The 16025-nt window shown below is 45.7% G+C and overlaps 1 protein-coding gene and 1 long non-coding RNA gene across 6 annotated transcripts in view; one reads left to right on the forward strand and one right to left on the reverse strand.

Annotated features, from left to right (window-relative positions):
* Window positions 1–16025, reverse strand: part of RCAN2 (regulator of calcineurin 2) — a 182649-nt gene that overhangs the window by 28046 nt on the left and 138578 nt on the right. For all 5 annotated transcript variants that reach the window (XM_014522083.2, XM_006028215.3, XM_025209598.1 and 2 more), the window contains one exon: window positions 1638–1811. In XM_014522083.2, the coding sequence (XP_014377569.1) occupies window positions 1638–1811 (174 nt within the window). The remainder of the gene's footprint in view (window positions 1–1637; window positions 1812–16025) is intronic.
* Window positions 15628–16025, forward strand: part of LOC112551025 — a 1840-nt gene continuing 1442 nt past the window's right edge. Inside the window, exon 1 of the long non-coding RNA XR_003095134.1 lies at window positions 15628–15706. This is a non-coding gene — a long non-coding RNA (uncharacterized LOC112551025). The remainder of the gene's footprint in view (window positions 15707–16025) is intronic.

Raw genomic sequence — 16025 nt, forward strand, 5'->3', positions numbered from 1 at the left:
ATAGGCAGACACACACACACACACACACACACACACACACACACTGCCCAGCAGGTAAGTGTGTGAAAAGGAAGGGATGTGGGGGAGGGAAGGACAGATCGAGGCCCCCATGGTGAGAGAGGGAGTGGGGCAGAGGCAGGGGTGAATGGGGCCCCAGGGCAGGTTGCGGGACAGGTGGAGCTGTGGGCATCTAGAAAATGCAAAGGGCTCCTACCGCTTTGTGCACCCAGGGGAAGGCATGGGGGCCATGTGCCCCCCAGATTTGTGCATGGGGCAGAGGCGGGCCACCACCATGGGATGGGGCTCTGAGCCCTTCTGCTGTTCCCCGGGAGCCATGCAATGCCACATGCCTACGGCTGCCAGGCAGGCAGGGGACGTGGCACAGCTAGTGAGTGGCTCCTGGGGCAAAGGCAGCAGGGTGCAGAGCCTCAGCCTGCCTCTGCCCTGTACACAAATCCAGGAGGCACATACCCCCCGTGTCCCCCCCGGAGTGCGCGCAGCGGTGGGAGCCTGCCCAAGGCTCTGACCATCCCATGACCCACCCCGAGTTCCCATTCACCCCAATCTCTGCCACTGTCCCTGCCTCCGCCCCACTCCCTCTCCAAGCATGGGGGCCTCAATCTGCCCCCCATGCTCTTCCCTCCCCAACACCCCCTCCCCTTCACACACACACCTGCTGGGCGCTGTGCCATACGCTGCTGGGCTGCGTTCCTGGCCCCCTGCAGGCTGCGGCGGCATGTCTGTGTCTGTGTGTGCCCCTCCCCCCCGATGCAGCTGACCAGAACATGCACCCGGGCTGCTCTGTGGTCCTCTTGGCTGCCATCGCTGCCCCTTGGGGCGGCCTGGTGGTGGCAGTGACAGCGACAGAGTAGAGCCTAGATACGGCCTCCAAAACCATGTGCACTATTAATGCGTTAAAAAAATTAATGTGAACAACAATTAATGCATTAACTGTGATTAGTTGACAGCCCTACTAATAATTAGTTCATTTAAGTGCCTAAACAGCCACTAGCCACTAAATTACAGGCAACCCCCACTTAGCGCTCTTATTTGGTTCCTGAAAAACTGAGCATTTTAAGCAAAACCTAGCGTTAAGTGAATCAAAAAGTTTCTGACAACCCAAGATGGCGACTGCAAGCGTTATAACAAAACTCGCCGAGCGCTAAGTGGCATCAGCTATCTATTTAAAATGAGCCTTATAGCGAAACAGTGCTAAGCAAAACAGTGTTAAGCGGGGGTTGCCTGTAGTTTATAAAAGGGTTGCATCAGTGTCCATTTTAAAAGGGATGATTTAGGAACCTACATCCAAGAGAAGTTGGGGGCATAAATCCCAATCCAATATAGCTTCTTCCCTGTAGTCCAGAGCTAGGTGATTCAAGACCCACCCCCCTTCAGATTTCCTATTGCCTAGTTTAAACTCTACATTGAGTTTGTAGGTTCAGTACAGAGCTGAGAAAATTCTAGCATCTTATAGGAGCCTTTTTATGACCACAAAAAACACAGAACCAATTCTGCTCATTGATATTAATTTCATTCAGTTTTACTAGGCCATGTTTCTGCATCTATGCAATAGTGAAAAGAAACCACCCCAATAATGAGGTAATAAGAGAAAGGATTTCAAGTCAAAAGGTTTTTACCTGTGCGAAGTATAGCTTTAGCTTTTTCCCTCTGAACTGTGTTTCATGCAGCTCTATCCTAGCACGAGCAGCCGAGTTAGGACTACTGAAGTTTATCCGCACACGCCTGAAGCTTTTAAACAGCTGGAAAGTCACACAGTCATCATAGGCACGGAACAAGCCCTCAAATTTCTCCTGCAAATAAAAAACTTTGGTCAAATTAGGGAGTAACTTTTATTAATATCAAATCTATGTGACTATCATGGGAACTTTTAGAAGTCAAAGTGAAAAAGATAAAAAATTGCAATTTACACTCATAATTGTGACCTCATTTACATGAGTATAAATCAATCCAAAGGAATTGCACCAGGGCAGGCAAGCGTTGAACTAGGCTCAGAGTAACTTAGGCCTAGATCCACAGAAGGATTTAAGTGCCTAAAGTAGGAGATAGGTATGATTTAGATTGGTGGAGGCCAACCTATTTTATCAGGCATGCCACAAATTAGCCCCTCACTTCCCCACGTGTCACTCCAATCCCCAACTGATTGCTTTGTTTTCTTCCCCCTGCCCTGTACTCCGTACCGTCTGCTCCTGGCCTGTGCCCCTTGCCCAACCTGCTGCTTTGCTTTTTGCTTCTTGCCCTATCTGCCACTGTGCTGCCCGTTCCCTCCCCCGTCTGTTGTTTGCCCCACACATATTTCCTGTGCCACTTGGCACACGTGCTGCAAGTTGGCCACCTTCATTCAGGTCATGTCTGCACTCTGCTCAGATATGCTATGCTGCTCCACGTGTGCCATCTCCTGAAGTAGTGTAGCCACATTTACGTGGAGTTTGCAGGTACGCTAATTAGCACTGCTGAGAGGCAGAGCTGATTAGCCTGCCCCAATCACTGCTTATGCATGTTATATTGAAAAGTCATTGGATAAAATGAAGAGTCTGTGAGCAGCATCCTGTGGAAGCAGCATTTCAGAGGAGAATGCCCTCAATATATACCACCTCTCTCCCTCTCTTACTTTCTCCACAAACAAGCAGTAAAGCTGGGGTGGGGGGGGGGGGGGGGGGGGGGTGGGGGGGGGGGGTCGGGAGGGCTGGAGTGTTGTTGTATCCATGATGGATCAGGAAATGTATGAGATGCAAGGATTTTTTGTGATACCTTGTATTAGAACAATTGTATAGTTGGGAGAGATGTCTGACAGGCTTTCAGGCACAGACAGTCCTTCTTCAAGTTGGGGATTTTTTTTATATCATTAGGACTAGTCAAGCCAAAATCTCAGACTGGACTAAATACCAGAACCATCAGCATTCTCTTACAAGTTCAAGCTTCTCGTGTATACTTTGATCCTGCAAGAAGAGTGCTCTAAAAAGATTTTAATACAGGACCTGATCCTTTACTGGCTGGCACTATGCACAGCCATTTGCACCTGAACAAACTGGATGGAAAACACCGATATTTTGATGGGTCAGACAGGACAATTCAGGCTTTCAACCTGGATCTTGATAGCTCAAAAGTTTCAAGACACATGATATTAGTGCACTGTAAAATAAGAATCTTACCACAAATGTATGAAGGTACGCTTGGGTCATTTTTACATGTGCTCTGTGGCTTTAAGTAGAGCGACTCCAAGAGCTGCTCTAATTCAAGTGCCCGCAGTCTCTCATGCATCGGTGTTCCCATGCTTCAAAATAGCGCTTTAACTAAAGCTCGTCGAGTGAGCTTTAGTTAAATTGCCCCCACCACCATTTCGAAGCATGGGAGAGCTGATACACGAGATGCAGGGGCTTAATGAAGCGCGCTAATTAGCAAGCTCCAGCAGACTAGATTAATCGAATCTGCTCTGACGCACTGTAATTACAGCGTGTCAGCGCAGCCTCCCTGCACATCTACAGGCAACCTGAGGTTCCCATACTGAAATCAGTGAGAATCCCAAGTATCCTACAACTTTACAAAATCTGTAAAATCTAGAAATTGTGTGTGCATTCAAGGCTATGTTGAGATCACCATAGGCCAGTAAAGCCCTTAATCAATACTGACATTACTTGCTTATTGTCTTTTACAGAGGTAGGGATTCGGAAACTTTAAGGCAAGAAGGAACCATTGTGACTATCTAGTCTGACCTCCTGTGTAACTCAAGCCATAGAAACCCACCAGCAATTCCTACATCAAGGCTATAACTTGCAGGGAATTATAGTGTCTCTTCCAGAAATACCTCCAATTTTGATTTTAAGGTTTCGAGTGATACAGAATTTATAACATCAGTTGATACACAGAATAGTATATACCCTCCTGCCACAGGAGAAGAATTGTGACTATTTTGGAAAAAGCAGGAGTTAAGAAATTTGTCCCAGTTTATTTCCATATGTCATAATTTACACACAGGGCAACACGTATCAGGTGGAAACCACTGTATAGTATGATCATAATACTCTGATTTTGGCCGATACACCTGTATTTTCTCCAGTTGAAATCAGTATTTTCTTTCAACTTCTCTAGCTTTAATGGGCCAAAACAATCCCTGAGTCCTTCGAGGAGACAACTAGAAAAGACCACAGATGACATGGGGGGGCAGAAAAAAAAAAATCAATGGCTATACCGTATTTACTCAGATATAAGATGAGGCTCCCCTCCCCATTCAACACGGGGATAAAACCCCTCACATTAGAGTACAAGGAACAGAGGGAAACAGCAGCAGCTGCAGCTCTGACTCTGACCCTGAGCTGCAACCACTGTCTCCCACAGCCTCTGCTCCCCTGCTGAAGGGCTGAAGGGAAAAATTTAAGATGACCCTCCAAAAATTAGATTTTAGACTTAGAAATGATGATAACAAATTTATAATCTAATTCATGAAATGTATTTACAATCCAATTTAATATAATTTATAATTAATCCACAATCTAATTATTAGTGGTTATCTTAAATTCCGAGTTGTGTTGGATTTGGGTACATCTGGGGAGGTAATTAGCACCCTGGTCCTGATGTGTCAGTGTATGGGAGTGCGGGACTGCAGCAGGAGGAGGAGGAGGAGCTGCAGCATGGCGAGAACTCCTGCCATCACTCGAATAAGCCTCTTAAAGTAAGAGCTGAATCCTAGGAGAGGGCGATTGACTTTTTTTTCTTTAATTTTTGAACTAAGGGAAAGGAGACGGGAGAGAGGGCTGGACCCAATGACCTGTAAGGTCCCTTCCAGCCCCTGACTACAAAACTATGAAACACGTAATTTTCTCTACCGTGTCTCTGAAAAATATCTCCCCTGTGGGTGACAGCTCATACTAGACTGCACTCTGTCACCCATCTTGTGGCTTCTTTGCATCATTTTGCTCAGACAGGGAAGTGGATTGAAGGGCAGCTGAAGCAGGACAGCCTGTCTTTTAGGAGCATGCTATATGAAGGTATGTCTGTATTACCAAACCACCTGGCAATACCACCTATCAGCATGGCTGCCCATCACTTCCCATTATAAGATACATCTTTTAAGTTGCTTATAAACTGTGATACCATAAACCACTTGGATGGAAATTTTCCAGTGCAGGTGTTACCTCAGGCTAAATATTTTATAACATGCCTGACAGAACAGTCCAGCGATTTCTGAGAACGAGATTAGTGAAAATAGTTTGTTAAAAAAATCTAGCAACCTTGTTTTGGGAAGCTCCTCTGAGCCCAGGCTTGGTTTGGGAGGAGCAAGTGTAAGAGCCTTTACAAGGTCTCCGTTCACACATAATCAGTACAAACTTGCTAGCGTTTGGCAACACCATTCTCAGACAAGTCTGTCCACACAGGATCCGGCTGAAGGATCCAACGTTTCCCTGAAAGTGCAATTCTGTGCAAATGCAAGCCATGTCGGAGCAGGGAGCCAATCTCTTCTGTGTTCTCAGTGAATGAATGCACCAGCATGGACCGCGCTGTGGAAATACGTATGCAGAACCAGTGAGCTGCAATCCAGTACAGTAACAGCAAACTACTGCTGCCGCAAGGTAGTATTCAAGAACACGGAGGCTAGTTCTTGGAGTTTGCAGAATCAATTAAACAACTTGTTGCACGCTGCTGATGGCTACGTGTGTGCAAATCTTTCTTTGGAGTACAGCACCCCAGTAACAACTGAAAATAACTTAAGCCTTCCTGAAAGAAGGTCTGTCTTCATTACTCAGAGTCAGATCTCATGGCTAATTAGACTTTAAGACCTTTAGAGGGGGGTCTGTCTTTCTTTGTGCTTACACACCCAGCCCTTATTATGACTCAGAAAAGAGACCTTGAAAGGTAAGAGGCATTGTAGATCATTCTCTAAACACATCATCTCAACGTGCAGCGGCAACCAAAAAACCTAATGAAATTTAAGATGACCCTCCAGGGGTGGAGTCACTATGATGGTCAGCTCGGGTCATGAGGAAGGGCACTTAAACCCCAAAAACTTATCGAAAAGCACTCCTAAATGCACAGATACTGCTAACAATCCATGCCTCTAATAAAATGCTGGGCATCATTAAGAAGGGAACTGAAAACAAAACAAAAAAAATATGGGACATTATATAATTTTGTGGCGAGGCCACATCTTTAATGCTGTGTGCAGTTCTGGCCTCCACATCTCAAAAGATGTAGTAGATACAATCAGAAAAGGTACAAAGAAGGGCAACCAAAAGGATCAGCGGTATCGAGCAGCTGCCGTAAGAGGAGAATTAAACAGCTCTTCAGTTTGGAAAGGAGAAGGCTGGTGGGGGATTTAATGGAGGTCTTTAAGGTCATGAAGGATGTGGACAAAGTGAATAGGGAACTTGGCTCTTATTTACCAAGTCCCAGAATAGTAGAACTAGGGAGCAGCGACTGAAATTACCAGCAGAGAGGTTTGAAACTAAAAAGAGACAGGGCTTTTTTATGCAGCATGTTGTTACCCTGTGGGACAGAGACATAACCAGCTCTTTCAGCCCTGACCAAATTTGTGCTGTAATGCAAATAAGGGAGAAGAAACCATATTTCAAGTGGCTACCTGGGTAGCAGAGGGCAATTCCTGTACTTTTCTGAATGCTAGTGGCACTCTTACTGGCAAGGTACAGACATTTGGGGAGGCTAAATCGAGTTTGAAATGGCTCCCCAATCTAAATTTAGCTCATCCCGGTGCTGACCTTACACTTACAGCCCCAGCCCCAGTGACCAGCAATCAGTCTAAACCTGGAACTGAACAGAAGTTCCCTGCACCCAAACTGGTTTAAAAATTGCAACACCTGGATTAAGATAAACCTGGATCTGTGTTATCAGACTTACTCAATTTAGGTCAAACTGGGACGTGGTACTTCTGTACACTTTCCCCGCATAGCCTCAGGACTGGAAAATCCCAGCTGTTGTCCTCCGCCCCGGGGCTGCTCTTTTCATGCCTCCTCACACTCTGGGTTATTTTTTGCCCCGCTTGTCTCTTCCTCCTCCAGCCAGGACTCTCCGCCCTATCTCACAAGCTGCAGCCGCTTTCATCAGCATTCACTGCTGCTGGAGCCAAGCAAGGAAGTCCCAGTGTGGGGAGGGGCAGGAGGGAGGGGTGTGGGGGTGACCCCCCCCCCCCATGGGTCATGCTGTCCCCCACCCCTCATGGCTTGTGCCTCCCCCCCATTCCCTGGCAGACCCTCAAACCCTTCCAGCTTGCTGGACCGTCAACCTTCCTGCTAGCCCCCACATCCTGATTTACCTGATACCGGGCAGGCATTTTGAACCAATTTAACCTCCCCCTAGCCCCCCTGAATGTCTGTACCGTGTCATTAAGCACCGAAGGAGAGACACTGGAGTGTCTTCAGAAAAGCTGATTATGAGTTGGAACTTGAATAAAATGCTAGGAACTCATAAAAGCACTGTGAGCCGTATTCTGCTAATTGTTCTGTTTTATGCTGGCATAGTTGCTTGAACTCAGAGGCATAGCTAGCTATTCCAGCATCTTGGGTAGACCCAGGAAAGGGGTGACGGAGGGTGATTGCACCGGAAAGCAAAGGAGTTTCTTGCCTGCCATGACATGAACTCTCCAGACTGTGGCTGCTTCTTCTCTAAATTGGTGCTTGGGACTGATGCCCCTCTTGCCCACCCCCAGTCACGCTCTTGAAGTTATGCTACTGAACTCAAGCTCTTTGTCTGATTAATGTACAAGCTATTAGCTCTGCAAACTATCCCGTGTGTCCCATATCAACTGAAACTTCGTCACCCAGTTTAAAAAAAACCCCCATACATCTGGGTTTTTCTGATTTTCAGCTGATAACAATAATATTGACCTCAGCAGAGGGCATTAATCATCAGCTGCACTTAATGGCACTCAGCGGCATTTTGAGCCATCCGACTTCTCCCAGCTAGTCATTAATCCCCAGGAAATGCCTTTTGCCTTGACTGTTACTGCCTTTGACTTTTACTATCTGCTGAGTGTACATATTTTGCTAATAAAAGCCTCTGCTAGGGGCTATTCTGATCTATAAAAAGTACATCGTACGCATTGTAAACAGCCATATAAATTCTCCTCTCCTTTAGATGAATAAGACCTTATAAGTGTGTGGGATAAATAATTCAAGGCTGATAAATCTCAACTTGGTTTTTATTTTGTTAAAAAAGAATATTTTCAAGAAGCTGCATTGTGAGATGCACTGAAAATGATGGTGAAGATATTGCCAATCCCAGAAGCTAATGGCATTAGCACAGAAACTAAGTGTGTGCTAATGAAGTTTACTGATGACATGAGATAAAGTTGGCACAGGAACAAATGGAGATAAGCTAGATATGAAGACATTGAAACTGGAAATTAGAAAAGCATTCCTGTTCCCAACCATCAGAGCCAAGAGGTTCTGGAACAGCCTTTCCATCACAGTAGCAGTAGCAAAAACCTAGCTAGTTTTAAGATGCTTTGGTTTATAAACAGCATAATTTGACATGGGATAGGCCTGTCAAGAAGGATATGGCATGATTGCCTACAACAGCGAGTGCCCTTTCAGTTCCGTGTTTTTATCATTTATTTACAACCAATATACCTGCTTTTTTCATAGACATCTCTACTGGTATTTTAGTCCTTTAAAATAAGAGCAAAAGCCATTTGAAATCAGTGGAAGTCTTTCTATAGACCTCAATGTTCTGTGGATCAGTCGTAGCACTCAAAACATAATTACTTTTTTACTTTTGGCATATTTCTGTTCAATACCACTGTTTCACATTTGATCTGTAAGTCATATTTTGACCTCCAGAGTTAACATTTTATTCTTTTTTCCTAGATTTTTTCATGGGATCAAAACAAACATTCAGAGGGGCATTTGTCCACTTTGAAGCTATTTTTTTAAATTCCTGCATGCAATCAATTACTTGGATTTTTAATGCTGTACATATAAGGAAGCAGTCTGAGACGAGACCTGAATGTATGGTTATGATATGAAGATTTCTCCTGAAATATTCCTTGGTCAATATAATTTTTTATTACAACCAGGTTGAAATTGAGGCTGAAACAAGATGAAATCTCCCTGAGTCGAGCTACACTGATGTAATTCTAATGACACAAACTGACTGAACTGATAGAAATGGGATGAAATTTAGCAGTGCAAAGTGCAAAGTCTGTCCCTGAGGATGAACAACCGGAATTTCTGCCAGAATCTGGAAGCTCATGAATAGGAAATGAGTGAAGAGGAGAAGGACCTGGGCTTACTAGTAGATTATATCATGATGACTATGGGACACAAAAGTGATGAGCCTGTAAAAATAAATGCAATCCTAGGACATGCCAAGGGTTAACGCCAGAGTACAAGGCTCTGATGCAAGCTCACTGAAAATGCTGTGTATAATTTTGGTCCCCTATTTGCAAAAAAGATCATTCAAACTCAACGGGTTCAGGGAAGGTCTGCTTAGGATGATCTGTGGGATGAAGAGCCTATCAGATGGCTGGAGGCTGAGAGCACTTAGTCATTTTAGTCTACCAGAAGAAAAACATGGGCTATATTGCTGTCTGTACATACCTCCGGAGGTAAACACCAGGGAAATAAAGAGAACTATTTAAACTAAAAGGCAAAGATGGCACAAGAACAAATGGGTATAAACTGGCTAGGAATAAACTTGGCCAGAGATCAGAACAAGGTTCTCAACTCTCAGAGCAGAGTTCTGGCACCACCTCCCTACGGAGACAGTGATGGCAACACGCCTAAATAACTTTATGAAGGCATTTGATCAAGTTATGAAAGAAATGGCAGTATATAATGTGGTGCAGGATGTAGCAGGGATGAGACTGAATGACCCAGGAAGTAGTCCTAAGCTCCCAGATGCACACCAAAGCCAAGCGGACTTTCTACCTCCACAAGCTGCCCTTTGTGTGAATGCTGTGTGGACCTGTAGAGCTGGCCAAAACATTTAATTCAAGACTTTTTTGACAAAACTAGATTTTTTGTAGTGAACATTTGTGGCTTTGTTGTTTTTTTAACTCGTTCTCTTATCATGTTTAGGTTTTTTAATTAAGAAAAAGAAACAAACTCAACCCCCAGTTTCTGAGAAGCAGCAGAAGGATGGATGAACCAACAGACAGAAGGAAGAAAGGAAGGAAGGAAACTTATGAGTCAGCACTGGTATAAAAGCATTTCCACATTCAAGACAGCTCCTAAGTATGAGAACTTTTAATTAAATGTCCAAACAATGGGGTTCAAAGACTTACAAGAGCATATACAGATGGTTCGCTGACCCATGGGAGAGGAGCACAAGAGGGAGTATAACTATTTAAGCCCCAAAACAAAGGGTACCCTCTTTGGAAAGGTGAGACCTTGTGTTCTGCTCCCAGCTGCCAGGATTATTTCTGTTTTTCACCAATGACTATGTAACAGAAAACACAAAAACTGTTGTAGGAACAAAGACCAGAACCCAGTACTCCTCTCAAGGGAGTACCCTCATCACTAGCATACAGTCAGGGTCCTTATACCCTTCCTTATACTCATTCTGGCTGTACTGATCTGCATTCCCAACTGCCTAATGACACTGTAACACAAGGTTTGGATGATGTCCTCACCCTGACTATCTATAAACTTGCAATCAGAGAGAGCCCTTTCCTGAGAAGTGAGAGACGTATATTTAGGCTCCTCAGTCTGAGGAGGTCCTACCACCAAATCTCCATTTTCCTGGGCAAGTGTTTACACCACTAACTTGATACTAGGCAACAGATGACCACTACCCTCTGCCCCTTTATTAGAGAGTACCCATTCAGTGCTCTGTACTGAATTCAATGCTCTTGATGTCAATCAGACGTTAAGTGTGTTCTGTGGATGCCAAATGCTTTAGGAACTCCAGGCAGACAAGGTTCTTTGGGTAGATGTGATAACTTTTATTAGACCAAGTAAATAGTTGGGAAAATTGTTCTTTGCAAGCTTTGGGGCACAAACACCCTTCATCAGGCATAGGGAGAGTTTGCGGGTGTTTTGTGTGCTCTTCTGGGTGGAACAGAAGCCAAAATGCAGGTCTGTGAAAATGCAAATGCCTGGCAGTGAGGATCAGAGGGAATGGGAGACAATACGTGCGAGACAGGTAGGTTGGGGGTGGGGAGCAGGAAGGTTGAACTGGGGATAAAATGTGGCTGGTAAAATGCGGACAGGCTACCTAGGGTTATCAAATGTTAGGCACGTTACAATGTGCCATAAATCCAATGTCTATATTTAGTCCATGGTTTTCTGTATCCAGTAGATTTATGAAGTGAAGTTCATAGGCTTGTCTATGAAAGGTGTTAGGAAGTTCAGGCACTTTCCACCTCTGATCCAGATCACAGTATACCTTAGGTTGGAGTTAGGTGCTTATGTGCTTGATCTTAATCATTGTAGAGCACATTGAGAAACCTAAATATAGATATCCAGGGGCCTTTTATGACCAAAAAGGAATCACATAATGATTCAAGGCACCTAGGAAGGTTTGTGGAAGCTGGAATGTAGTTGAAATGGGTCGCTTTCTGTTCTTTAGGATGCTAAACCTGTTTAGAAGCCTACAAGAACAATTTGGATCTGGCTTCACTGACTGTCATTAACATTCCTGGTTCAAAGAAGGGAAACTTCCTATCATAGAATTTCACAAGCGCCTAGAGAGAGCCATTACTGATTTTCTTATATAAAGAGAGGTGGTTAGTAGGGCTGTGCGAAGCTTCGGTAGCTGATTCAATTTGGAGGAGATTCGGCCCAATTCGGGGACCGAAGCTCTGAATCCAAATCAAATTGGGAGACCAAGTAAAAGCTCCAAATCAATTCGAAGCATCCGAATCTATTTGGAAAATCTTTGGAAAAAGATTCAGCTGATTCAGAGATTTGATCATAGACTAAACAGGCAGCAGACAGCTGCCTCCAGCTGCTAAGTCTGTTGGGGTTGGGGGAGGGGGGATGTGGGCACGACTCGCTCCAGGCAGAAGGGAGCAAGCAGCAGCAGGGCAGAGCCCCTGCTCCCAGCGCCCGCATCTGCTCCCCTCCGCCCCAGCTGGGCAGCTTGTCCCAGCCCCAGCCCCAATCTCATGCCCCCCGGTAAGCAGTGGCAGGGGGTAGCTCCCACTCTCAGTGCTGATGCAGGTGCGGCAGCACTGGGAGCAGGTGCCCAGAGGCTCCACTTGCCACTCCTGCCGCCGGTGAGTGCGGGGCTTTTTGTTTTGTTTTGTGTTTTTTTTTAAGTGCTGGGAGGCTGGGCCAGGTGGGGGATCAGGCCGGGCAGGGCAGCCATGGGAGCTTCTCCCGCAGCTCCCCCCGCCCAGGGAGAGGCAGGCACAGCCGGAGGAACCGGCAGAGAACCTGCAGCTTCCCGGCTGTGCCTGCCTCTCCCTGACCCATCCAAATCTCCAAATCTCTCTGAATCAGCACCGAATCTTTTGAAGCCAATTTGGCTGAATCGAATGGGGACAGTGAACTGAATCTGCCGAATCCGAACTGAACATTTTCCTATTTGCACAGGCCTCATGGTTAGTCTTATTAGTCTGAAGTCAGGCAGAAGGCAAGGAAGATTTGCACTGTTATAGGCTAACTAAATCAGAGATGTATAGGACATGCTTTCATAGGCACACTAGATCCATCAGCAAAGCTCTACATTACAACCATATCTGCTGTGATCCCAGTACCTGGGATGCACAGCTTAAAGATCTGGAGAAAGAATTTCTTCAATTGCAATACAATCCTAAAACTGTAGCCACTCACATCAACCAAACCAGATGACTCAGACCTCGTTCAACTTGCTGCAATAGCCAACCCACAGAAAGGAACTACAGAATCCCTTTGGCTGTCACTTACAGCCAGCTTGAACACATGAGACACACCATTAATGACTTCCAACCTCTCCTGGATAAATGATGACCATCTCAAGGTAGTCATAGAGGACAAATCTGTCTTGGTTTACAGGCAGTCCCCCAAACTCAAATGGTGTCTCTCCAACAACAGACATACCTAACTTCTATTCTCACCAAGGCACCAGACCTTGCTTTGGACTCAGATGCCAGCTATGCCCCCTTATCAACACAGGCCATACTATCACTGAACCAACTAACATGGATTATAACAACCAAGTCTCATTTAGCTGCACCTTTCCCAATGTCACATACACCATCACCTGCTTACAGTGCCCCTCTGCTGTTTACATTGAATGGACGGGGTAGTCCTACAGGTAAGAATGAATGAACACTGATCTGACACCCATACTAGAAAGAGAGATACAGCTGTGGAAGAACACTAACCTCCCTGGCCACTCCACAATGACCTCAAAGCAGCTGCTCTTAGACAACAAAATCCTTAAACATGAACTTGAACAGGATATTTCAGAACAAGAAATCATCCACAGACTTGATTGTGTTAAGCACTGTCTAAACAGAGCCTACAGATTCTTATCCCATTACCTGGATTAGCTTTTATAAACCCTGTATCCCTCAATGGGTTAAGCACTTTGCTTTTCTCTCTCCTGCTTACCTTGTCTCTCTCAACAGTGCCCTCTCCTTTTTCCTCCCTCCTTCCCTACCCTTTGTATTCTGATTACTGCTTTCAATTCAGAAACTCTTTCCTGCAGCCCATGCACAGCATTTGATGAAAGCCTTCTGATGAAAGATTATACTATACAGCTCTGATTTAGTTAGTCTATAAAGGTGCAAATCTACCCCCAGCCGTCTGCCTCTGGTATTTTAAACCAGTGTATTAGAATGACTAGTAAGGGATTAATAGCACCATATTCTCATTCACTTGAGAAAGGGCGAGGGTAAGATCTGTGCTATCAAGCAGGGATCATATTTAGATGTGGATCTCTAAGTCTTGGGTTTATGTTTGACTTTTTCTCTGTACCAAAAGCTCCACAGTGGCGGCAACAGGGAGTAGTTTCATTGCAGTACCACAGCCAAGACAAAAAATCTTCCTCTTAATTTATTTCCATGGCAAAAGGTAACACTCCAACTCAAACTGCATTCTAGGGGCATCTTTACACGTGCACCATGATGGAGGGGAGAGGGACTGCTTTAATTACAGTGGTTCCTGGGAGCTATTCTAATTAAAGCACCCGCAGCATCTCATGTATTCAGTGTCCCATGCTTAAAAATGGTGGCAGAGGCCAACTAAAGCTTGTTCAATGAACTTTAGTTAAAGTGCCCCGCCACCATTTTGAAGCACAGGGATGTTGAATAAACGACGCCGAAGCTGACTTGATTAACTGAATCTGCTCCAGAACTCATCGGGGAAGGCGTCAGGCATGTGCACAGGGGGGTGCCCTAGGGTCCGAGTCTGTTCTCTACACATAGAATTTGCACTGCTATCAAAGGGAAGACCATACTGACAGCTGCGTATTAAGTAGGAAGGCTACCATAAGCTGGAGAAATGTGCTCTTCAGCACGCCACCTGCGTATAAACATTTTAACCGGTGAACACTTTTCTGTGTGTTTGAAATTGTGTAATAAATGACAAAACCCAGGTATCACAACAGCCAGCCTGAATTCTAAAGCACTCGACAATGATCAACCTGTAAGATTGCTTTGTATTCCTGCACGTAGATCGGCTTGTCTTTTATTGCACACTGAACAGCATTGAGATAGCAGCATTCTAAATAATGCCCCTTCTCCCCACCCTCACACATTTTTTTTGTTATCCTATGGTAGGAAGCAGTTGTTCCAGACCACAGTTGTCCAAGGAAACAACAGATCAATGTCAGCAAATAATGAGAGACGACAAACCAGGATTTCATTATATTCATTAGACACACACCAATTTTTTCTCTATACTTTGTGCATCTCTTCACTTACTTTTAGGAGCCGTGGTTAGCTAGATTATACTTGATAGCCTTAGGATGAAAATAAGAAGTACAGGAAGAAATAGTATAATAAAATAGGTTTTAAGGTTGGATTTGGGCAGGGGGTGGGGAATAAAACAACTTTCCCAGGGGCAAACATTGTACATTTTGGTTCAGGCTTGCCAAAATTGTTCGTGCTATTGCAGCTTCATTAATCTTAATGGGATTTCTAGTTCCAATACGTCCATGAATGTGCAATAAAAAAATAAGCCTTTATTTAATCTTTTCTTATTTCATGTTCCAGTGCCTTATAGTATAATGACTGTATTCTCTATGCATCCTGAGCAGGGTTGCCAACTGTCTGTCTTGAAAAGGCTAAAAACCCTTATCTGTAAGGTCAGTAAAAAATATGGAGCCACCTGTAAAAAAAACCCAAAAAACCCCTAAGCAACCACAAGCTTGATTGAAGATCCATCCTCTGAACAAGGGTGGATGTTGAAGGACAGACAGAGCAGAGTAGTGACACCTGGCATCTGAGCAGGAGTACAGCTTAGCACAGGGGTGGGCAAAATATGGCCCGCGGGCAGGATTCGGCCTGCCAGGCACTTCTCTCCAGCCCGCAGAGCCCCTTCAAAACCCACATAATGGCGCCTGCCTCTCTAAAAGCCTCCAGTGTCTGCAGCACCTCAGGTTGTTTACTTGGGCTCTGGTTGCGAGGCAACCAACCCTGACCTCAGCCTGCCCCAGCTGGCCTCGCCCCGCCCCAGCTCAGGCCACGTTTGCAACTTGAGAGGGGCGGGGGGGGCTGGGCCAGAACCTGTGGCACCGGTGAAGGGAAACAGTGTCTGGACCGGGTTCTGCTTTGCCGCATGGGACTGGACAGGGCCCTGCCCTGCAGGTAAGCCCAGGAAAGCGGCTGTTGGGCAGGCTTTCCCCATACCATGCCATGCCACTCGGGCCATGCAGGGTCGGGCTGGGCTGGCACTGGGGAGGGGAAGCAGCAGCTGGGCCGCAGCTCCGGCCCAGTCAGCACCAGGGAGGAGAGGTGGTGGTGGAACGTGTGCCACTCGGGACAGGGTGAGCCCAGCCAGAGCGGCAGGGGCTCAGCTGCACTTTCCCTCTACCTGCGCTGGTCAGTCCCGAGTGGCACACGGCTCCGCCACCACTTCTGCTGGTCGGTGCAGGCCCGACCGGGCTCCTCCCATCCCCAGCAGCAC

The sequence above is a fragment of the Alligator sinensis genome, unplaced genomic scaffold (assembly GCF_000455745.1).
Source record: "Alligator sinensis unplaced genomic scaffold, ASM45574v1 scaffold1156_1, whole genome shotgun sequence".
Classification (NCBI taxonomy): Eukaryota; Metazoa; Chordata; order Crocodylia; family Alligatoridae; genus Alligator; species Alligator sinensis.